Below are 23,966 nucleotides of genomic sequence, written 5' to 3'. Positions count from 1 at the left end.
TCAAGTCCCCTGCTTTGCCACAGACTTCCTGTGTGACCTTGGGCAAATCACTTGGAGTACATCTACATTGCAAAAAAAACCAAGCCATCCCACAGCCCTGAGTCTCAGAGCCTTGGGCAACTGACTCAGACGCATGGGCTCCTGGGATGGGGCTAAAAAATAGCACTATAGACATTTGGGTTTGGGATGGAACTTGGGCTCTGAAACCTGGCATGGGGGGGGGGGGGTGTCTCAAAGCCTGATGGGAAACATTGAGATTGCTATTTTTAGCCCCATAGCACGAGCCCCACAAGCCCAAGTTCATTGACCCAAGTGCTGAGAATCGCTGCTGTGGGTTGATTTTTGGTTTCGGTTTTTTTTGCATTATAGACACAGTCTCTTTGGGCCTCGTGTCCTTTCCTATCTCACAGGGGCCTTGTGAGGATAAATCATTAAAGATTGTAAAGTGCTCAGGTACTAGCATAATGGGGGCCGTACAAGATGCAAGGGGATCTAAAGAGCCCACTTTATACCCCTGCATGGGCTACCGTCATGGCCAGAGCCTGAAGGAGTGGGGCCAAAGCTACTGCTGGTTTGTCATGCCCCTTCCATGCAGCTGGGTGGAGAATAAGCAGGCAATGCAGAGCCACTAATTCGCCACAGAGCAGGAAGGAATAAATGAGCAGAAAGGCAGGTGATTACTGCCCCCTGCCATAGGGCAAGACCCCAGTTGGGACAAAAATTTAAAAATCTCAAAAATGTTCACGAACCAAAATAATATTTCAGCTTATGTCAGTTGAAACATGGATCATTTCAATACTTCTTTTAAAAATTCTTTTTTTAAAAAACTATAATTGCTTAAATTTCAAAACAAAACGTGATTTCAAACCAGAAATCTGGAATTTTTCATTCCAAAAAATGTCAAAATGCAATGCTTCAATTTTAAGTGGTTCATTTCCCCCCCCCCCCCACACCCACATTTTTTTGAAGTGAAAAATTTGTCAAAACCTAACTTTTCTCTCGAAAAAACTTCAGTTTGGGTGAATTGGCATTTTCTGATGGAAAAACAGTTGATCAAAAAATTCCTGAACAGTTCTACTTATGAGTACTAACTTGCCAGCTACTCACAGATCATTTTATTCCCCATAGCACAAATATGTATGTACACCGCAATCCTGTTATTTGGCTTTAACTGTGTTTTCACCTGGATTCCATTTATATAAACTAAAAAAGCCACTCAGACATTGTTACATCTTCACCGCAACATCCTTTTGTTATTAAAGCATGCTGTTTGCCTCAGAGAAATTTGTGCGATAAGACAGTAAATACACAGATCTGTAAAATACCAAACTGGTCCAATGGTTGTTAACTGAGTACTTATCTTTCTCTGAGTCTCACTTTATTAGCAATTTTTCTGCCTATAATCAAAATGGGACTGATAATAACCATCTTGCTGATGTACAATAAGCTATGCACTGAAATTACTCCATCGACTTTAATGGAGCTACTCCATATTTACATGGAGGTGGAAGCAGGATTTGGACCAGTGAATCAAACAATAAATTGAGGGTGGAATTGGTTTTCCATAAATCCTTTACTCAGAGTGTTTGACTGTAAAATTTAAATTTAAAACGAAGGCACAGTGGGAGAAGCAACCTTTAAACGGAAAGGTTGGTGCAACTGCTTCTCTTATCATGTTATGTTCATGGAACTACAAAAGCACAAACCAGCAAACAGAGACATTGACCACAGCTGTGAATATTTCCTGGAATTGATTGGGCAAAGGAGAGTTCAAAAGTTTTGTTCAGGGCACTGACCATGGAAGGGCATTCCCTGCCATGGCGCATTTTGCTTCAGCAGGTGTGTTGGGTAAGAAAGGTCTGTCCATACATGGAATAGCATGATAGCTTCAAGCAATAGATAGATAGCAGATCTATAATTTCAATGAAACATCGAAGTGGAAGTAAAACCCAATGGGCCAGATTCTAGTGTGAATCTAGAGTAACCCCACGAAGCCAACAGAATGACTCCAGGTTTTCCTTGCACTCAGTCTGGCCCTCTGCTAGTAAGCTTGATACTTTCTTGTGTCTGCCTTCTGGTGGAAATGGTTCTGCTGCAAAAAGGAAATCAACTGGGTCATTTGCCCTTTAGGAATTTCCTACAAGCTGGGAGCTGAACAGTTGCAAACCACCCACAGGCAAAGGAATCTAGAGAATTCGAACTGTTCCTTGCTCGTTATAGATAGTGAAACCACCTAGCCTCATTTGGTGTTGATCAGGACATGAAAGGACATGCAGATAGTTAAAATCAGGAGAGGAAGCAGACTGGCTGTTTACCCTATGCTCACCTCAGGCAGCCCCATCCTATCCTATCATACAAACATAGAGTTAGTCAGGGGAATGTGTTTAATCTTTAGGATTCTTACCTGCATAGGTCTGCAGAGGCTGACAGTGCCACTCTCCAATGCCCCGGCCGTAGCAATAGCACTGGTATCTAACGCCATGAACGTACTTCTCCCATGAATCACCAATTTGATAAAAGGTCCGGGATTCCGAATCCTGGCACTGGTCTAAAGGCATGAAACAGGTACAGGTTAGGGTCAAATGTTGACTTAAATGGTCAAAAAACCAAACCAGAACAAAAAACCTGGGGTTAACATACAAGAGAGGGCTGAAGAAAAACACATTGCAAACAGTGTTACTGAAAGCATTATTCAAAGGGGCAACGGACAATGATAACACTAAGGACAGGCTCGGATTCTGCAGCCCTTCCTCCCGCTAGAGTCAATGGGAGTTTCTCTTCCACGGGGATCTGGCCAGCAGATATTATTGGGGAGCCTGATTCTGCTTCAGCCACTGGGCCTGCTCTTCTCTAATTTAAGTCAATGGCAAAACTCAGGTGTAAGCGCTAGAGCAGCAGTCCCCAAACATTTTTGGTCTATACACCCCCAGGAACCAGGGGCTGGGAACTGGGGCTGGGGCCCACAGCTGGGGACCTGGAATGCAGCTAGGGCTGCGGCTGGGAGTGGGGGCTGGGAATTGGGTGATGCTCCCTCTCCGCCCCACGTGAGGGCTGGGCAAGGCCCTGCCGCACCTCCCCAAACATTCTTCTGCACCCCCTGTAAGAGGACAGATGCCTCACAGTTTGGGGACCTCTGCTCTAGAGGAACACAATTAACTTCAAACACACTGATTCCAGACATATGTGAGCGTAAGTCACATCTGAAACTGGCTCAGTAGAAGTTTTACTGATGGATTGCAATGAGAATTAACTGTATCATCCCTTTGGAAGAACATGACCTAGGTTTGGAGAAATCCATGACAAAATTCAAGAGGCAGCACCTTTAATGATATTTTCCAACTCATTTTAAACAAATTTCTTTCCTTCTTTCAAAGGTGCAATTTGCACAAAACTTTATTATCTGATCTCCTCCAGTAAATCTAGGCAGACATACTATAAATAAAGCAGAATTTAACCATTGGGGATTTCTGAACTATTGCCAAAGAAGATATACTAAAGTTCTCTTGCGTTTGGTAATCACAGATCAAACAACTAACTCTTATCAGATCAGAGTTCGTTTTTTGGTCAGTAAAGTAGAAATCTCTTCATTTCAGTCCAGCATTTTAGCTAAACCCTGGAGCGCTGTTACGACATGCCCTTTTAACACAGGCCTGGTCTCTTTTTATTTGGCTGCCCAGTATAACGGACAGCCAAATAAAATAAGTTTAGCCCATGGTAAGATAATATTTGCTGGTGCTGTCTTCCATGCTTTTCAGTTCAGTCAAGAGACCAGAAGATTTCAGCAAAGTGGAGGAAAAAGAGCAACTTACTAAGGTTTAGCATTTCTGCCTTGCTCCATACAACAGCTGATGACATGAAAGCTGAGATCCCTGCTGAACGCCTTACTTGTCAAGAGTTCAGTCCAACGGGTAGCTAAAATGCTCAGTTACCCCAGAATGTTGGCAACTGCTGAAGCAGAGTGTGTTATAGTATAGGAATACTCCCAGAGGGCAAAATTCATCCAAAGATCTGGCTTGACTTCACACATCCGCCTTATCACACATTTCCTTGTTATTGCATAGCTACAACCTGGCCCTGGCGAGTGGGAGCATCTGGGAATTAACCTACCGACAGGATCACATTTCCATCTCCCACGACCCTGGCCAAAGCATGTACAGTTCAGCATGTGTCCTTCTTCATGACGCTTGTGGAATGTCTGGTTCACATCATAGGTGATGTCACCAACAATACACTGGTCTGTTTGAGAGAGAACACGAGAATTGAGTGAACGATTACTGTAAATAAAAAAAGGTTACAAAATGCTTCTTCTACTGCGCGTATTGTTCCCCCCTCCCAATCAGTTCAAGACGGCTTTTTGCCATGAAAAGCTACAGAAAGTAGTCATAGTGTAAAAGAGAGACAGCCCTTCAGGTGTCTCTCAAAAGTAAGTGTGATCTTCCCAGGATATGAATATACACTATGATCCCCTTCTGTGAATAAGGGCAATTTGTATGGATTTGTGAGGTTTGCAGTATCCAGGCTCAAAGAATTAAGCCTTATTTAAAGGGGAGGGCTACATGGGTTCCCATTGCATGTTGATTATAGCATGTGAAACAGAATCTAAAATGACATGTAAAAATCACTGGGTTTGCTTATAAAAGGTTAGATTGTGATACCTTTACTCACACTGAGTAGTATTTTACTTCCCTGAAATCAGTGCTGCTTAACACGTGTAAGGGTATCATGATGCAGCCCAAAATGCTCTCAGCACTTTAATTTGCTTGGAATCTTGACAACCCCTTGCTGTAACCCCAAGAGAAGAACTGATGTATTATATATCCACGTTATTACTCATAGCCACTAATGCACTGTGCAGGGCTGGATCACCCACTGATGAAAACGGTACAACTCCAATCAGTTCAACAGAGCTATGATGATTTATATCATTTGAGAACTTGGCCCTAACACTTTATCCTTAAAGCAATCTGATCAAGAAAAGCTAGTTAAAGAAAACAAATAAACTCAAAAACCCCTGTAGAAGTGAGCTGTTTTGTGAAGCAGTCAACCATCAGACATGTGGCTTGTTATCTGCAGAAGGATTTAGCTGCTCTGCAGATTTAGTGGATAGGGCATGGAATCAGGTCTCAAAAGACCTGTGTTCAATTCAAGTTCAGGCACAAACTTCCTGTCCTTGGGCAAATCATTTAACCTGCACTTCCCCTCCCTTTCCCATCGGTAAAATGAAGAGAGTACTTCCCTGATTCACTGGTGTGTTGTGAGGCTACATCCACTGAGGCTTTATAAATGCTCTGATATTACAAAAAGGGCCACAGAGGTTTCCCAGACAGATGTGATCTAACAGCAGTGTTGAGAGAATCTCTCCCCCCTTTTAAGAAAAGGAAATCATTTTCCTGACTAGGAAACTTCGCTCTTTTCAGCAGAAGTTGCTTTAACCTGACAGTTTCCTTTCACTCTCTTCCCCCTGTCCCTACCAGAAGCAGACCCATCCTTCAGAGACCAGAAAGCAGAGCGCTGGCCGTTCAGGCAGAGTTAGAAGGGCATTTTACTGAACAGCAGATCCTTTAGTTGTGCATCACTCACCGTTCTGCACAAAACGCATGGAAAGCCTCAAAGCCCCTGAGAGTGCCTTTCCGTATAAATTATATCCAATTTCAGCAGTGGTGCTAGCGTCTTTTCTTGGCTCTCTGACAGCACCCACTCTGCTTTTTCCAGACATGAATCCAACGCTATAAGTAGCTTTAGGATGATCAAATGTCTACGCTCTCCCCTTTGAAGTCTTTTTTGGTGCTGTCTAAGCATTTCCCCACTTGGGCTGCTTAAATGAAATCTCAGTATTGTCCTGTCATCTTTTCATATAGATTAGCCTGCAAAGGTAATTCATCCTACACAGAGGAATTAAAAACCTCACTGCAGAATAGCAAAACAAGACTGCACTGCCCTTTAACCCTGTCTTCAAACTTCAGACTAGACAGGGGCTTTGTCTGCACTTGAGAATAGCCCTAACTCATCAATCAGAGTAGCTGCAATGGTGCTGACCCTTAAATGTAGGCGAGAGAATGAAGGGATGTGCATTGATCAAGCTAACCGAGCTTTACCTCAACTTACTACCTGTGAGTGCTGAATTGGCACTATTCCTGAACGTAAACAACATCTAGATCTTTTTACAAATATCCCACCTGATCTCTGCAAGTGAGACCTGCTGATGTAGAATCAGTTTTTGGGGCCTGCTCCCAATGAAGCCAATGGAAAGAATCCCTTTGAGCCAGATCAGGCCCTTGGTGCATAAGTTAAGACACAGACCTCTGAGCTGGGAGTATGCAATGCAGGTCCATTCGCCACGGCCATTTCCTACACAAGTGCATCTCATCATGTGGCCCATGTCGTGCTGTTTGTCCCATTGGTCTCCAACCCGGTACATGACACCTTCATTGGTTGTGCAGATTTCTTCATGGGCTGTTCAAGGAATGTAATGGGTTTTATTTAGCTGCAGTTACCATGAACACAAACATTCATATAATCTGCTATGCATCTTCCCACTGTGTTACAGGTTCCAAACCCTAATGTGGGTGTTTTATGGCCTCACTATGTATACAAATCCCACTTTCACTAGGTGCTGATGTTCTCTAAATGCAAGTCCCTGACATTATTTTATTCACTCTAAGTCAAGTCTTTCTACTTCCAAAACGGTTAGGCTCTAACTACAGAGATGAGGGAAGGACGGCCCACTGCTTTGTGTAGTTATGGATGGCTGTGCAAAGTGGGTGTAAAAGCTGCCATTACTGGGCACTCACTTTACACAGATGTAAGTATCTATTCAAGGCACAAAGGGAGTGAAGACCAGGCATGTTGTCTTTAAAGGACCACAAGAAAGAGGAAACCGTATCACTTAATTGTCATTTTACCTCTCGGTAAACAGGAGTGGAGGGAAATGTCTTTTGTCACAAGCTTTCTACCAAGCTGTCCAAAAGTATGGACCAGATTCTCAGCTTCTGTAGCTCTGTTAAAGTATTTGGAACTATGACAATGTACATCAGCTGAAGACCTCGTCCTACACTTTCACCTAAAATTACCTTTTCTAAAGAATTTGTTCTTTTATGTCCTGGCCAAATTCCAACACAGGTGATTACATTCTGCTGAAATAAAATTGCCTTCACATTTTCAATTGAATAGGGTATTCTTCTTTGCCATTTCATGTTCAAATGTTATAGCGCGCCCCTGGGCGCTGTTTAACACTGGCTGTGTTCCATCCCAAAGGTGGCTGCATTTCAATGGTGGGAAGAATGATCCTTGTACCTGTCACCTACATCCCAGCGCTTCTGTGAGGCTCAGTTAATGTTTGTTAAGAATGTTGAGATCCTCACATAAAAAGCACTCTTCTGAGTGTAAACTAGTTTCCTTTTTTCCACACTGCATTGTATGCAGGCTAGCAAATGTAGCATGAGAGCTATTTAGTGATAAAAGGTTTGGTGTTTAAAAATGGGTTCTCACAGCTACCTTGTGTCCTCCTGATCTGGCAGGAAAATCCTCGTGCCTGCCTCTGCCCTAGATCTAAACACACACACACACACTTCCTATTGACATCACTAAGACTTGCACAAACTGAGACCGGCATAACGGCCATGGTAACAGACTGATGTTAGAAACACAGGGTCATCCGTAATTGCAAGATCAGGCAAGACGAAAGGATGAGTAAGTAGCAAGGGAGAAGGCTTCTGCTGATAGAAGGCCAGATCCTCAGCTGGTGTAAGCCTCTATAGCTCCATTGACATCAATGAAGCTATGCCAATTTACGTCACGTGGAGATCTGGCCCATAATTTACTGCAGCAAATGGGCAAAGTAAATTATTTTCTGTTTGTAATATCAAAGTCACTGATCAAAAAACCCTTTAGGAGCCCTAGAAGAAACTTGAATTGAGTGACCACTACCTGGCAGGCCACTAATGACTGAAACAAGGGTGTCTGGTTCACCACAGTGATAGATGCAGCTCAGTGGACACCTGTAAAGACTCTACAACCCAGCTGCAGTTCACAGACCAGTCTGAGAACCACTGGTCTTGAAAAGAGACCTCGATGGATTGAAGACCAGCCGGCCAGCCAGAGATCTTCCAATCCAGCACCCGCCTCCACAATTTACCAGCCATAGGGCAAAAGCCAAACTTCTGATCAGCATCATAGTTCTGGGTGGTCCCACACCACTTCATGTTGTCTCTCCGTCCCTCAGAAGTACAATCCGTGTAATTGCGGTTGTTATACAGGAAGGGGAAATGGCACAAGGCGCCGTTGGAGTTGCCACCCCGTGTCTGGACCAAAACTGCAGAAAAGAAAAAGGAGTAAAAAAGAGAGAGAGCTGTCATGGAGCCAGCATCCTCCTCAGAAAAGCAGGGAGTTGTTTCAGAACATAGCACTGACACTCAATTTGCATGTGCCCATCACCAGAGTAACCGCAACCCTCTTGTCTGACTGAGACTCATTTGATTCTGTAAATATAAACTTTGTGTAAGGCTGGACCACATTCAAGGGGTTTGTAAAACCATAAAGCACCTTTCACTCTCTCTCTCTCTCTCTCTCTCTCTCTCACACACACACACACACACACAAAGAATGAGCCTGGCCATGGGAATTGTTGAGAAGTAGGGAAATCCTGCATAGGCCCCCTGGGAAAGCCTTAGCATAGGAGTTGTAACACAAAGTCCATAGATCCCCCTGGCAGGGAGAATCATTAGAGGTCCAGATGCACCTGCTTTGCAGTTTCTTTGCACCAACAAGGCGGTGAAGAACAACCCGGAGTAAGGCCAAGGAGCTGGCCCAGTGAGTCAAATATTCTCTCCATTCCATGACACCTGTGCAGCCTCACAGAAGTAAATGGGGCTGGATGGATTTAACTGAGAGCTGGGATGTGCCCAATGACTTTAAATAAAACCACAACCCTTAGGAAAGGGTTACAACTTAGTGATGTACAAATAGCTAGGAAGAATGAAGAATGAAGCCTTTACTTGTGTCCTCCTATATTGAGATTCCCCCGCCTCCCCACAATGGAGCACAAGGGATTGCTTAGAAATCTAGCACCAATGCAACCCACAGCAGCGGAATTCCATGAATTCTCTTAAAATAGAATAAATGAGACATGATGGAAAGGGATCTAGATTTGCATCTGAAGAAATCAGAAGATATTAAAAATCCCCCTGCGAGTAAAATGCTGCTAAAAAAATGACAGATCTGAGAAGTCGTATTTTACCACTTTACTAAATCTACCCATTTATGAATAATTTCAGCCATGATTCAGTTAGGGTCAGATCCAGCAGAAATTCAGCTGTCCGGCTGGTGGCTGTCTTTTGGCAGGTCTATGGGCTTCCTGAGATATGCAACTATACAGGTAAATCTGTTGTAAAAGGAACACTGCCCCTCTTCCCCCAGTTGATGTAGAATGTTGCATTAGTCATGCCCCAGGACCCCTGCCCAGTGGCAGATTAGGATTGCTGCTATATAAGGCAACCTGTCTGGGGAGTCAGGATTGAGGGAGAGACATCAGAAGATTACACAGATCAGATCATAGCCTATATGGGCCCGGGCTCTTGTCTGACTGGTTGAAATTCAACCAGACAAGAGACACCTAAAGGTCCCTCGGTTCAAAGATAGTGAGCTGTGTTCTGGCTAACAGCTCCAATTTTAAGGTCAGGTAAGGAGAGCAACCATAGGACGCAGAGATTTTCTTAAATAAAAATGCTGATCTGGGCCCTTTCCCATACAATACTACAGGAGGAAATCCTCTCTAGCTAGAGAAAACCCCCAAGGGAAAAAGGATAGACAGATAGTCCCATCATTTTCCCTTTGTCCATAGCTACTCCTACTCCTCCAGGGTAACTGACACCTTCTCCACATCCTAGGGTTGGGAGTTTAATGTTTGCAAGATGCAGGGCAGATGGGGAATATGTTCACAAAAACTATTCATCTCTTGAGCAGCTCTGTCATTTTAATCTACAGAGCTACCATTTTTACCTTGTCCTCTTTTAGGTGTAAATCAGAAGCTTCAATAGAGCTATGCCGATTTATACCAGCTGAAGATCTGGCCCATACACTATTTATATTAACTACACCCAGATATTCGAAATTCAACCTATTTTTCCAATACATTTCTCTAGATGAACTTACCATTTTGCCCAGTACAAAAGGAGTATTTGTTGTCCTGTTCGAAATTTGAGGTTGTGCTGCACCAGAAGTGTCCATCCGATCGACCTTCCGTGGTACAAGAATAGAAGGTCCTCCCACCATAGGTGAACGGCAAAACACATGGCTCCCCATTAGAATTGCCACCATAGGTTTGGGTCACAGCTTTAAACAAGCAAAACAAAACGTTATATTATGGCTCAATGTCCCCACTCCAATTCTTTGTGCTCTAAAGTAACCAGATCCTTAGCTGGTACAAATTGATACTGACTTCAATTGTCCAAGGCCAATTTATACCAACTGAGGATCTAGCCCTGTAACATCATCATTCAACCTACATCCTCTTCCAAAAAACATACTGCTGCAACTTAGTATAAATAAAGTTACCAATTCTGTTTCCCATGGCTTTACTCTCTCACTGCAGAATGTATGTAACTCAAATGGGAGTTATTTCTATCCTAGAGAACCAGGCCCCAAATAATGAAAATCAGGAAGAAATTTTGATTCTTTCTTTTCCCTTCCCCAAGTTCACTGTTCCTCATTTTGCATGCTCTTCAGAACACCCTCCTTATACATTCCCCAAGATTCTACTTTCTAGGGAGGGACAAACCCCCCAAGGGGTTTTCTTATCCCTCAATGCATGTAGGAGCCATTAACATGAACACGTTATGAGTGTTGGCCTAGGAGAGCATGTCCTCCTCTCTTTAGAAACTGGGATTCACTACAAGTGAAAACAACTGCTGAAATTCTCTTAATGTCTGACCCGCTGAAGTCAATGGGACTCTTTCCACTGGCTTCAATGGCCTTTATATCAGGATCTTAGTTCAGAGGCTGCACTAAAGAGGGTTATGTAGTTAAGATCCAGTGACAGCCCTTCTACATGTGGGCCCCAATCCAACAAAGCACTTAAACACAGACTCCACTAGGACTACTCATGTAGCTAAAACTAAGCACATGCTCAGTGGGGTCGTGATTTGTCTAGGTATGAGCCTCAAAAGAAAAAAAACAAAAAAACAACTCATACCTGTCTCCTGGCAGCTGACTCCATTGCCCAGGCAAGTACAAAGCATCTGTTGACTGCCCTGTGTCTTAAGCCACTGCATCCCAACTGAGTACACCACCCCATTGTCAGTTACACAGTGACCGTAAGGCTGAGGCTGGGGTTGAGGCTGGGGTTGGTAAAGTGCAGTTCGTACATCTGTGAAGGTTGTGGATCCAGATCCAGATCCTAAGGCAGAAAATGTTAGAAAGGAGGGAATAACCGTCAGGCTTTAAATCCAAAAATAGGGTAAGTGCTATCATGTTAACGTCTTAAGCCCTTTCCAGTGGAGAAACCTGCTAAAGTTATAATCCATTTAACTTTCTTAGGCATAATTATCTGCAGCTATGTTTATTAATCACTTTCCATTTTCACAATATTTGTTTGCACTTCAATTAGTGAATTTTCACATTAAAGAAATAAACCTCCACCCATGCTAATGACCATCCCCAATAGTGATTGCACGGCCAAGAAATGTGCATAGATTAGGTCAAAAAATGGCAGTTGTTTTCCATGGGAAATTTGCGGGAGGATACGGACAGGGGAAACAAACTCAAAATTGTAAGTTTCCTATGAAAATGTTTTACTTTTTTGATGAAAAAACTGAAACCAAAAATTGAAACCAAGTAAAGAAGGAAAAAAGGAAAAGGGAAAGAAGAGGAAAAAACCCAAAACATAAAAACTGAAAACTGGTTGGGGATTTATTTTTTTCCAGTGTTTCATTGGGAAACTGAAAAATCTCAAAAGAAACACAATTTGTTCATGAAAAGTCTATTTTGGGGAAAAATGTATTTTTCCATCAAAAAACATTCTCAAGAGGAAAATTTTTCCCACCAGCTCTAGTTAAGAGTAATACGAAAAGAGACACAAGGGCCTCTTCTACACTCAGAAACTTTTGCTAAAATTTCCCACTTTTCCTACCTCAGGATAGTTCCACCTGCAATAGCCAATGTGGGAGCAAAAGTGCAGGCCTGGCATTGACAACATTGGAGTTTTAAGCACAGCATGGTTTAAGACCTGCTCTGAGCTCTGCTCTTCAAGTGCTAGAGGTTTCCTGGAGCCCTGTCTATACTAGCATTCTCATTCTGGACCCAAACTGGTAAAAGCAAGCATAGGAAATTATTAGCAAAAAAACTAGTATACCCACCCAAAGGAAAAAGCTAGATTTATACACTGAAAGCAAAAAAACAGCAGATCCTTAAAATGACAAAGAACCTATATTGAGGAGGGCTTTAGAAGCTGAATATTTTACTATAAACCTAGGAAAGAGGACACTGTATACTAGAAAACTAAGTAAACCCATACCAAACAAACAAACAAAAAAATCAAAGGCTCTGATATACAAAATACAATTCATTTAATACACAAGTGACATATTAAAGCTTAAGCTTAAGTGGATGTATTTATCTTGATATATGAATAGCTTAACTTCTGACATCCACAATGTCTTCAAGTTTAAATTCAGGAAATTTAAAGTAAGCCCCCCTATAGAAAGTCTATTGATTTCAAAACTATTAACCTGAAGTTAAAATATAGCCTCTATTTATGGGTCCATAAAGCGGTGCATGCGATTTCTTTTTGCAGGTTTGAACAAGCAAATGTTCTAATTTGCACGTGCAAACCCCTTTTGTGCATGCAAATTGTGCATACATGAATTCTGTCATTTGCTCATGCACAAAAGACAACAATGTTTAGTCTCCTCTGAGAATATGACTCTAAATATTAGAGATCTTCCTTTGGCAAAACTTTAGTTAACTCTGACAAGATTTTTGCCTAAATCAGTATTGTGTGATTCAGCACAAAGTCTTTTTTGTGCGACTTGTACTGTTCAATGCCTCCACTGATTTACCACTTACCAATGCCAGTAGTTTGCACAGATGAATGCCTTTCACATTTCCACTCGCCTCTGCCGTTACCAGTGCAGATGCACTGAAGCAGGTTTCCTCGGTTATCCTTCTTGCTCCAGGTATCTCCAATTCTGTAGGAAGTCTTGGTGTCTTGATCACTGCACCTATCTGCAGAGGAAAGGAAACATTCATAACAAAGGAAGCCAGGCTTAGTTTTTCCTATATTTATCAGCATCCCCATTGCAAAAGCTAAGATACAAGGTCCTTTGTTGATATTCCATGACTAATCTTCCACAATACAGTTCATCTTCCACTACTGAGCTCATCACCCCTATCAAGATATTCATGTGCTTCAAAGCCCTGACTGTATTACAGAAAGGCACATCCTGGGAAGCCATTCTAAAACACTGGGTGAAATCTTTGTCCCATTGAAGTCAACGTCAAAATTCCCATTGATTTAAATGGGAAAGGATTTCACCCATTGATTTTAATCATGGTTTCAGTAATGGTTTTCAACCATTTTGCTCCCAGTGGTGACAAGGTAGAGTGTGATGAAAATGATTTTTGGAAACCAACTCCTGGGTTACTGCCCACTCTGGCTAATATTTTTCAAAACCATTTTAAACACTTTCTGCTTCATCCATATTGTGGGGAAAAACCCTGCTAAGCTGAAACCAGTTTTAATGTTTAATTCTGAATGGTTTCTTAGCATGGTCATTGCATGCTGTAGACAGAGCTCCGTTGAACCTCATGGGCCTATTTCACATGGAAGGAACTAAATCCTGTTTGAGGGGCCAGTATCTTTGGATCAAATTCTTCACCCAGAAATGTGCAAGCAACTGCCATTATAGTTAATGGAAGTTACACATGTGTCTGGGAATATTAAACTCTCTGTCTCTCCGTGTTGTCTTTAATAACCTACAACCCATGATGAATTGAGCAAATAGTTTCAAATGATAGCATAATAAAGTACTTCTAGCTAAATGCAGAGCCACATGGATTAACTCATTCTTCTTCCATTACAGCATTTTACCTTCACTTGCAACAGCAACTTGATACAATGACTCACATTTCATCATGGGTCAGAAATTCTCTCCCCTACTATATGAACAACTGTGGAGTGAGGCACGCATCACTTCAGATTGCCATTAAGCTAAACTAGAGTACATTGGGTCAAAAACTAACACGTGGAAAACACATTAACTTGTCACAGTAGACAAAATGACACAGTACTGTGTATATGCCAATAAAGTGGCAAGTGGCTGAAGGGTTGATAATGTATTTATATGTACATGAAAATGCAGGCAACTTGCCCTCTGAAGATCAGATGTCTCAAATTGGGCACCCAAGAATTTAGGCACCCCCAATCACTAGTCACGTTGGAAAATCTTGGCCATAATACTTGTATTTTAGCCACAGATCATTACTATGTGGGCCACATCTATCATTTTATACTTAAACAATGTATTTACATATGTGATTACATTTTAGACTCAAAACCCACTACTGGGAAAAAAAACAAACAGATTGCAATTTCCTATAAGGTTCAACAACAGACTCCAGAACCACGGGATGAAAGACACTGCCAAATTGATTTTATTGCTTATAACAGTTTCTTCAAAGCTTGCACATAACATGTTCTTTTTATGCTTTGTCCTTTCCCATTTGACAGTTAATGGTTCCCCCCCCCCCCCCCCATGTGTTTCAAACAGAGTTGAAATTGTCAAGGCTGGTTTTGTTTCATAGCTTATTTCTTGACTATCTCTCTCCAGAACTTCGGCTTTCATCCCAAACCTTGAGTTTTAGTTCTATACAGTACTATTGTTTATATTAGCAAAAAGCTATTAGCTTTGTATCCCAAGGCAATTGGGCATGAGGCCATTTAAAGGCTACAGAGGAAAATCTCAAAATCTGCATAACAAAGGTACAAGCGACCAGGTCAAATTACCTTGAGGCAGATATTGAGATGGTGTAGATTGTCATAGCTCCACAACAGAGCTTGTTTTAAATTACAGTCATAGTAGAAGAGAAGGTAATAAGCAGAAGTGACTTTTAAAGGCCCTATTTACATTTTATAGGGATTCCATTGGGATATTTTGCAACAATGTAGTTGCACTGGTACAAAGTCGTAATGTAAAAGTGATGCACTGGTGTTAAAAGTCCTTTGCATATCTTCAGCAAATTTACATTAAAGGTTCATACCATTACCAAAATCCTCAGTGTAGACCAGGCCTTAGACTAAATAATTATTGTTTTGGCTTTCAGAAGCACTAGATTATGTTAAAAACAAACAGAGACACCCTGCATTTTTTTTATCTCTATAGGAATTATTGGATTAGTTAACAGCAACAGAATCCCAAAAAAGGTGAACCAGGTGGCTATTTCCCTTTAAAAGCATCTTCCTCTCTCTCCATGGGGGCAATTCTAAGCCAAACTGTGTGCTGGGTAACAGACCATACAATTCCACTGACTTCCTGGGGGATATGCAGACTGTAAATCAGTGCATAATTTTTGGCCCTCTAGATAGCCATTTAGCCTATATGTATATTTCACAAAAGCTTGCTGTATAAGCACAGCATGGACCCACAATAGAACCACTTATCACAGACACAGAGAGCTAACTCCACAGTGTAACCACAAGGGGTGTGGGATTCCAGAACAGGATATGGCAAAAGCCACTTGCAAATGTTGACTTGTCCACCCATTCTTATGTTAGACTGTGATCTGGTCATCCCATACAACATTTTTGGTGCAGTCAAATACTACACCTACTTCTCTAGGTAGTATCAAGCACACCACACCCTTGAAATTGTCTTCCTTTTTCTCTCTCTCTTATTTTGTGTCTTAGCTTGTGCATTCAGGGCCCCAAAGAAGTGATAAGAAAAGACATCGTTTTAGAACCCGAGCTACAGAAGAAGGAAGTGCATCCACCATTTTGCATAACGTTAGCACTTTGGCAATAGAAATTGATACATACTCCTGGAGGTACAGGTGATACGGCCACTGCCTTCGCCTAAGCATGTGCAGTCCACTATCATCCAGCCTTGGTAGGGCTTCTCCCAGGTCTCTCCAACAACATAGGATGTCCCGGCAGTGTTATCATAGCATCTCTGACCTGTGGGAATGGAGTAAAAGACAGGGTTCTCTTACTTATTTTAAACATTTCTATTAACCAGGGCTCTCATCCTGGAGATAGCAACACCCTGGGAGTCACAAATAGGTGTCAGGGGGATCATGACCACCTATTTCGTCCCATATTGGTGTATGGGAGGGAGCTGCTAGTATAGAAAATGATTGTAGACACTGGCAGTGCTCACTTCAAACGAACATCCTTTGTTTTAATGACCTCGTCTGCAGACTTTTGCTAAACACTTTCAAAGCCTAATTTCTCAAAGAAATGTTTCAAAACCAGGACATACCTACAGGTTTGCAAGTCCATTCCCCTTTCCCGTTGCCCAGACACACACACTCTAGCATGTAGCCACCCGTCTCGTGAGGTCTGCGCCAGGTATCGCCAATCTTATAGGACTGACCCCCTTCATGGCACCGATCTGTGGCAAACAGAAAATGGTTTGAGTCATGACCTAGCACAGAACGAAGTTTCTACAATCCAATCCCCTATCCTCGAAACAGCATCCTTTGCAGGCATCCCAAGGCAATGTGAAATGAACCTAGCTAAGATAAATACTAAGAGGAGAAGAGTTAGTGTCAGGAATCCAGGCCTGCAGCAGAGCTAATCTCCAGGCAGCCTCATCAGCACAGCTGGCCACCACTATTCCTGCCTCACCGTGGCCCTCGGCCCCGAACTCCTGCTTGCTCCAGTTCTTGCCAGCCTATTTGACCCTTGCCATTGGCTGCTGACTGCGGTCTCTGGCTCTGACCCTAGTTCTTGGGTCCCGATGCCTGTTCTGACCACTAGCGTCGATCGCCCTTGTTTTGGTTGGCTGGCAGTTACTATCTAAGGGAGGGACTTCCCTGAACATCAAAGAAAGAGTTCCAGATACAGGCATCATCGACACTTTCTAAAGTTCCTCAGTCACCAACAGAACTCAGGTGAGACTTCGGTGTTTCATCAAAAAACAATTTTTTCTTTTTTACTTTTTTAGGAAAATGTCTTTTTTTTAAATGAATACTTTTGGCTTTCTGATGGGACACTTCTAAGGAAAAGACATTCCATTCTTTAAATTTCAAATTCCATTTTTCATTTTGTTTTGGTTTACAATTTCTTTTTTTTTAAATTTCCGTTTTTAAAAGCCAAACCAAAAACTTTCTCTTCAAGTTTAGTTGACATGAAAGCTTCAGAGTCAAATCAAAACCTTTCATTTCATTTAGAAATTCCCACAAAAATTAGAAAAATAAAAAATGGTTCACAACTTTTTGCAGTGAAAATAAATGGTCTTTCTACTAGCTTGACTTAGGACTGTGGAATTGCCTAGTACCAGGAGACCCAAGAGTGCTGGCCAGAATTTAGCGAACAAGGAGATCTGATGGGACAGGACCTTATAGTTGATATTTATGGTATTAATCCAGATAAATCTAAAATTCAATGTGCTATCATACTGTGCTCCAATTCAAAGACCTGCATGGGAGAGTTATGATCAGGTGGATTTGTAATAACTACATCTTAGATCTACTAGTTAGCATAGACCCATTTGCCGAAAGAATGGCAAATGGAGTCTTCTCAAGATAAATGACTGGATAAGGATCACAGCACTGATCAAGACCTTTGTCTAATTCCTAAGAGGACTATCTGAGCCGTAGCAGCAATTCAAAGCCAACTGTAGTCAGGAGAGTCTTTCCGCTGATTTCAATGGGCTTTGGATCGGGTCCATGATGATGAGAAAATGCAAGTCAGAGCTTAACAATCATTTAATATCTTGAACTATAAATTCCCCATTACTGACTCTGTGACAAACTCAGTTCTGCCAAATGCAACTTCACTGAATTTGGGGCAGAACTAGCTTCTCAGCCTTTCCCAGAGCATTTCCTTCCATCTAATACTGATGGTCCACTTCTGATGTCCTGTGAGAACCATGCAGTGCTGCATGTTGCAAACAAACTGTAAACCAAACCAAACTTTCTGTTGTATCAAAGATGCAATAAAGCTGTGATTCCCAAATGTATTGATCCAGTGCTCTTCATCTATGGGAGCAGAAACTGTTTCTAAACCAGGAGCTAAAGAGAAGTGGTTAACAGGTGACTTAAAGAGTGGCCCAACTGCTCAAAGGAAAGGAGTTCCAGATAGAGAGGCAACAAAATGAAAGCATGAGAAGAGAGCAGAGGGGACGGGATTGTGAGGAAGCCAAGACAGGAGAAGCATGTTGGGAATGATATAGGAGTCATCTCCTCCTGGTCCCCTGAATCTCCAGCACACAGACTCTGTGTGACACGCAAGTCACATTATGGCACGTCATATTAAGCTGGTGTAAACTGGCACAGATCTATTGAAATCATTGGAGCTATGCTGATTTACACCAGCTGAGGATTTGGCCTTCATTCTCTATAGTGAGCAAATGCCAGAGTTGCCATCAAAATCCAGGGCATCTCTGATATCTGTAATAAGCATACAGCAGCTGACATACTTTATACTAGTCTTATAGGCAGGGCACTAACACACCTATCACAGTTTTGGCCTATTTTTTAACATGTCATAGATTGGAACATTTACTCTCAAATTAAAGCCCCAATCCTGCTAGCCTTACTCACTTACATAATTCCATTCAATGCCCCCCGCACTGAAGTCATGTGAAGAGGATGAGCTTTCTCAATGGAAAGATTCTTATTGACTTCAGCAGGCATTGCACCAGTCTCCATACTCCTAAGTAATATGCACTGCGCTTGGGAATATCTCGTAAACCTCTCTGGAAAATGCGCAACATGACACCAAAGAACAAGCGCTCAAGCTACATGATCTTTGTTACATACTTGCAATGGTGCAGCTGATTCTCCCACGTCCAGCTCCAATGCAGGTACAATCCCAGATCATGGAGTCCTTGGGGCGCTCATAAGTCTCCCCTACCCGATAGGTAGATCCAGTGTATTTGTCAAAGCAAGTTTCTTCAGCTGAGGGGAAAATAAAGTCCACGTGACCATGAATTAATGTGTAGGCTGTAGCATTCAAACTGCAAGAACACAAACCATTTATACTCCTATTCCCCTCCCTCTCCCACTACAGTTTTTCCTTGTATAGGAAAATGCAGATGTCTCTAGTTTTCTCTGAAGAGTAACAGTCACATATTAGAGTGGCAGCATGAAAGCAAGTAGAATGCAGTTCATCCAAGCATTGAGGGCTCAAACAAGGACCTCTGCACAACTGTAGACCAGCTGGTTTGTGCTGCACCAGCAACAAAAGACAGCTATAAACCATCTAATTAGCTAAGACAGGTTTATGGCTGCTTTGCATCACCAGAGCAAACCAGTGAATACAGCCCAATAAATATTGTTCAGTCTGATTACCCAAATTTCCCTGTTGTCCCAAACAGGGTCACATCTCCCAACATCCATTACATTTAAAAATCTCTCTTATCCAAAGGCTCAATTATACACATTTATTCCATGTCTCCCTATAACACTTAGATAGTTGAGGCTCCATTGTAGTATCAGAATAATCAGAAATCGGTATAAGAATAGTTACTTCAACCTCACACCCAAATATGGGAAGCTCATATGCAAGTTAGACTGTGAAACAAGTTGCAAAAGAAAGTCAACATTAAAACCTTTTTTTAAAAAAACCTTTTGACAACATGAGGCTATGAAATACATATTAAAACTTATAGACAATGCAACACAATAAAATGTTGAGAGATGTCAGAGCTGCAAAGTTTGACTCCAGATCTGTCATACTGTCTGCATTTGTTAGGGATTTTCAAATCTAGGGTCAGTTCAGCTCATTATAGAATTGAAGCTGGCTGGTCAGATTCAGATCCAGACTTTGGGGTGAGTGTTATTTGGACCAAGGGTTCTGGCAGCTGGCCCATGTCTAATGAAGAGCGTCTCTTAAAATCTCAGGCCGGATCCTCAGTGTAAATGAGCATAGATACATTATTGACTCTCGTGCCTATTAACATCAGCTGAGAATTGGGTCAGCCATCTAAAACTTTTTAATGCTTGTTTTGATTGGCCTCACGACCCATTCTTCATTCACCATGAAGATAGTGACTCCCACCAACTTACGTTCAGGCTTGCTTTCACAGTTAAACCCTCTGCTTCCCCCATAGCATGTACAGACTAGCGTGTTCCCCAGGTAAATTCGTTCCCATTGTTGGTTTATCTGATAATATCTCCCATTGTCAAAACAGCCCTCTGAAAAAGAAACAGAAGTTTTGGGTTACATTAGCCTCCTGTACCACAGAGCTCCAGTCAAGAGAAAAAAAGGAGAATTAAATCATGCATGGAATATGCATTAGGTCCAGATCCTGGATGCTTTGCACATGCAACACGCCCACTGAGACAATAGGAGTTTGGAGAACACAGAGAAAGCAAAATCAAGCACCTGAATGTCACTCTGCACCACATTAGAATAGCAGTTCCCAAAGCGTGGTACGCATACTGCCGGTGGTACGCAGGCCACCTCCCAATGGTACACATCCACCTGCTGCTAGGGGGGTTGGCCAAGAGCACCAGCCCCACTGCCAAGCAATGCTGCGGCCCAGCCGTTCTGCCCCCCTCTCCCTCAGACACACAAAGCAGCTGGCCAGGAGCTGCTCCAGCACCAGCCCCACCCTCAAGCAGCCCTGCCCCTTTCCCTCACCTCTACAGGTGGTGGCATTTTATGTTGGTGGTATACAATGTGGTAGAGTTTGGGAAAGGCTGCATTAGATAAAGCAGTAACTGCACAGGAGTTTAGAGACACTTTGAAACAAAGAGTTAACAGACTCAAAATCTAGCGATGGAAAAGGCTACTCATCTAGGGCCTGATCCAAAGCTCCACTCAAGTCAATGGAAAGACTCCCACTGACTTCCGTGTGCTTTGGATAGGTTCCTGTCCATCTCCCCGCCACTGCAGGAATGTTTCCCAGGTTTACATTTACAGGCGTTTTGTCCAGTTCTAAGTGTGCCAAGCAGCAGGGCTTCCACCACTTCCTCTGAGAGATCATATCACATGCCAGGAACTTTTTCACTGATTGCAGCCTCAAGTTCCCAGACGCTTTCAAAGGTGACAACATTACAGCAATTGTTCCAGCAAACATCTCCCAAATTTTTGCTTGCAGAAAGAAATGTTTTAGTGGTTTGCTTTGTTAAGGCTATTTTTAAGTACACATAATAATAAAATTACTGTTTTCTTAACTAAGGATTTGAATGAAAACCATACACACACAGTTGAAACATGAAAATAGCAGCTGTTGAGTTCAAATAAAAATTGGCATATACATTTCATCACCGCTTGCTGTAACTAAACCAGATCCCATTACATTAATACTTCTGCCTTAATAACAAAAGACACAGGGGCAGATTATGCTATACTTACCCCTGGGGCTACCCATAGAGTCAATTGGTTACTTAGCATGAGTAAAAGTGGCAGAATCTGTCCCAGTTGGGCTGCAACCGGGGTGCATCAGAGAGCAACTCAAAGACAATCCAACACAAGCAGAAAACTTTCCCCAAGCTCACCAGGGCACAGCCCTCGGGTCCCTTGCGCTCTAGAGGCAATGCTTGCTGCAATGTGGCTTGGAAGTGCTAAAAGAGACTGGATGAGCTAAAACCTGAGCCCGCTAGAATTGAGAACACTTTGGATCTCCATTGAACACAGCATTAAACAGCAGGATTCGCTTTGCACCAAAAAGCAGCTACTCCCAGGGCTGCTGCAGCCTGCAGCTGGAGATTTTGGTTTGGTTGATTTCTAAAAGTTCAGAATTTGACACCCCCTCTCCCAAAAAAAGCTTTCCCAACAGCTGTAGCAACCCCCCGCCACACACACACACACACACACACTTGCGGTGGACCTTTCTCCCCCCCGAGACTCACGTTTATTCTGGCCGCTTGGAACCGGTGTCTGGACTATTTGTTGGGTTTGCCTCCTGGTTTTGGGCTGCGAGCATTGCACGCCTGTCCCCAGGCACAGGGCAACCAGCAGCAGCCGCCACCCGGGGCTACCGGGCATCTTCCAAAGGCTGGCGAGAGACGTGGCACTAGGGAGAGAAGCGGGCTGGGGAGCTCTTCACTTTTGTAAGCCCAAGGCAAACAACTTTCATGGGGCTCTTCTCAAGCGAGCAGCAGGGACAAGGATTGCGCTGATCCCTTTCCACTCCTCCCTTGTCCCTTTCTCTTCCTCCAGCTGGCGAGGGAGCGGCAGATCGCTGGCTCCAGGGGGTTTATATAGGCCCCTGCGCCGGGGACACCCACCCCCCCTGCAGGGCTAGCTACAGAGAGAGCCAGGGGAGGAGGGACCCCGGGACACCCCTTGGCTAGTCCAACGCCTCTCTGATTGGTCCAGGCTCCTAGACGACGTCATGGGGGAGGGGGGGAATAAGCAAACAAAAGATGCTTCTTGCAGGAGCTGCATTAGCCGCTCAGCCCCGGGCAGGAAAGTTTCCCCTGAAACTTTGCTAAGCTCGTGTAAAGCGCAGGGAGCGGGGCCAGGCTGCGCCAACGCCCGGAGCATCCCTCTCCCCTCCGTCTGCTTTGCAACGCTGAGAAATGAGGGGAGGTAGGGAAAGAGCTGAGAAGTCACATCACAGCCACTTTCCTAAAGGGCCAGGGCAGGGCGGTGATACCTTCCCTCCAGGGTATGCATTCAGAGACTTTGAGCGAAGAGAGGGAAAATCAGTCCAAAGCAAAAAATCAGAGACGAGTCTTGGCGATTTTATTTTTTACTGTACACACTGCAAGTACCTACATCATTTTTGCAGTGTTGAAATTCGTTCACCCAACACCAAAAAATCCTCTCTCATGCTCCCTGCAAGCTTACCATGGGGGAACTGAGATATTAAACATTTAGTACAAGGGAAACAGTGCTTTGCCCATAGAGAGAAACTGATTTCTAAATAAGCCATAATTTACCTAATTATAAATACCAACAAAAAAAATCAAAACAAAAGTCAGAAAAGCAAACACACGAAATTAGAAACCTTAAGTGCATTTCCTGATTCCTTATCTAAGTTAGTGTTAATGACTCAAGGCAAAGTCTTTCACCACTTCCCTTGGGAATTGTGGTGGTATTTAAAACCCTTTATTCCTAAGCAAATCTGACAATCTGCTTTTTGATGTTCTTTGGAGGGTGGGGGTAGGGGGGATTTCTAAAAATTTTGCTTAATTTTTTTTTCATCCTACCTTTATTTATCTCTGAGCCAACAGTTGAGATTCACTTTTGACTACTGGACAAGCGCTATTTTGATATGGTTTTCTAACATTCATATCCCACATCCGGCAACATTTGCAAGCTAACAAAAAAATACTTCACAGCTATCCTCCAATCTAGAGAGCTTGCTTTGGGGCCCTGATTCTCTTCGCCCCTGGGAATGAGAAGACCGAACTCCACTTGTGCCATTCCTCAAACAGCTGGGGGAATCATTCCCTGAATTCTTCCCCAAAGCCCTTGTCAAGCAAGATCCAAGATCCAGCAGTCAAACATGGATCTCCTACATGTTAGTGGGAAGGTCACATGGCCACCATTGTAATGGTACTCACTAATTCCTTCCACGCAGCCGTCGATAACACAGAACATTTTCTAGTGCCGGGGGGCTGAGCAGTGCAATTGTGTTCTTAAATCCTCTTTATCTGCCGGAAGCCCAAGCAGCTGGGCTCTGGGTAGGATAATGGTGGGTGTTTTGGGGAGCTGTAAAATCAAAGCCAAAGCTGAATACAGGGTTGCAGTACAAATCTCCCTCACCCTGTAGGCTGGAGCAGTTGACAATGCCCCTCTGCACGGCTTGTGGTTGTGAGGTGTTCAGGGTCATTGGATCCATGGTAACATGGTT

The 23,966-nt window shown here is 43.0% G+C and overlaps 1 protein-coding gene across 4 annotated transcripts in view; it reads right to left on the bottom strand.

The window, feature by feature from the left end:
- The window catches only part of FN1 (fibronectin 1), a 71,412-nt gene extending 49,093 nt beyond the window's left edge, over positions 1–22,319 (bottom strand). For 3 of the 4 annotated variants that reach the window (XM_067548702.1, XM_067548703.1, XM_067548704.1), the window contains exons 1-12: positions 22,015–22,186; positions 20,224–20,352; positions 18,976–19,113; positions 16,470–16,601; positions 16,028–16,165; positions 13,060–13,218; positions 11,189–11,392; positions 10,150–10,329; positions 8,135–8,311; positions 6,301–6,453; positions 4,108–4,236; positions 2,405–2,548 (exon numbers count right to left, since the gene is read on the bottom strand). In XM_067548702.1, the coding sequence (XP_067404803.1) occupies positions 2,405–2,548; positions 4,108–4,236; positions 6,301–6,453; positions 8,135–8,311; positions 10,150–10,329; positions 11,189–11,392; positions 13,060–13,218; positions 16,028–16,165; positions 16,470–16,601; positions 18,976–19,113; positions 20,224–20,352; positions 22,015–22,150 (1,819 nt within the window). In that variant the 5' untranslated portion in view covers positions 22,151–22,186. Of the gene's footprint in view, positions 1–2,404; positions 2,549–4,107; positions 4,237–6,300; positions 6,454–8,134; positions 8,312–10,149; positions 10,330–11,188; positions 11,393–13,059; positions 13,219–16,027; positions 16,166–16,469; positions 16,602–18,975; positions 19,114–20,223; positions 20,353–22,014 lie in introns of all 4 variants that reach the window. The other variant, XM_067548701.1, reaches the window with a different exon arrangement.
- Between the last annotated feature and the right edge of the window lie 1,647 nt (positions 22,320–23,966).

Source organism: Emydura macquarii, unplaced genomic scaffold (genome assembly GCF_026122565.2).
Source record: "Emydura macquarii macquarii isolate MOO-44397 ecotype Brisbane River unplaced genomic scaffold, CSIRO-AGI_Emac_v2 contig_1253, whole genome shotgun sequence".
NCBI lineage: Eukaryota > Metazoa > Chordata > Testudines > Chelidae > Emydura > Emydura macquarii.
This window is presented reverse-complemented; position numbering and strand designations above follow the sequence as displayed.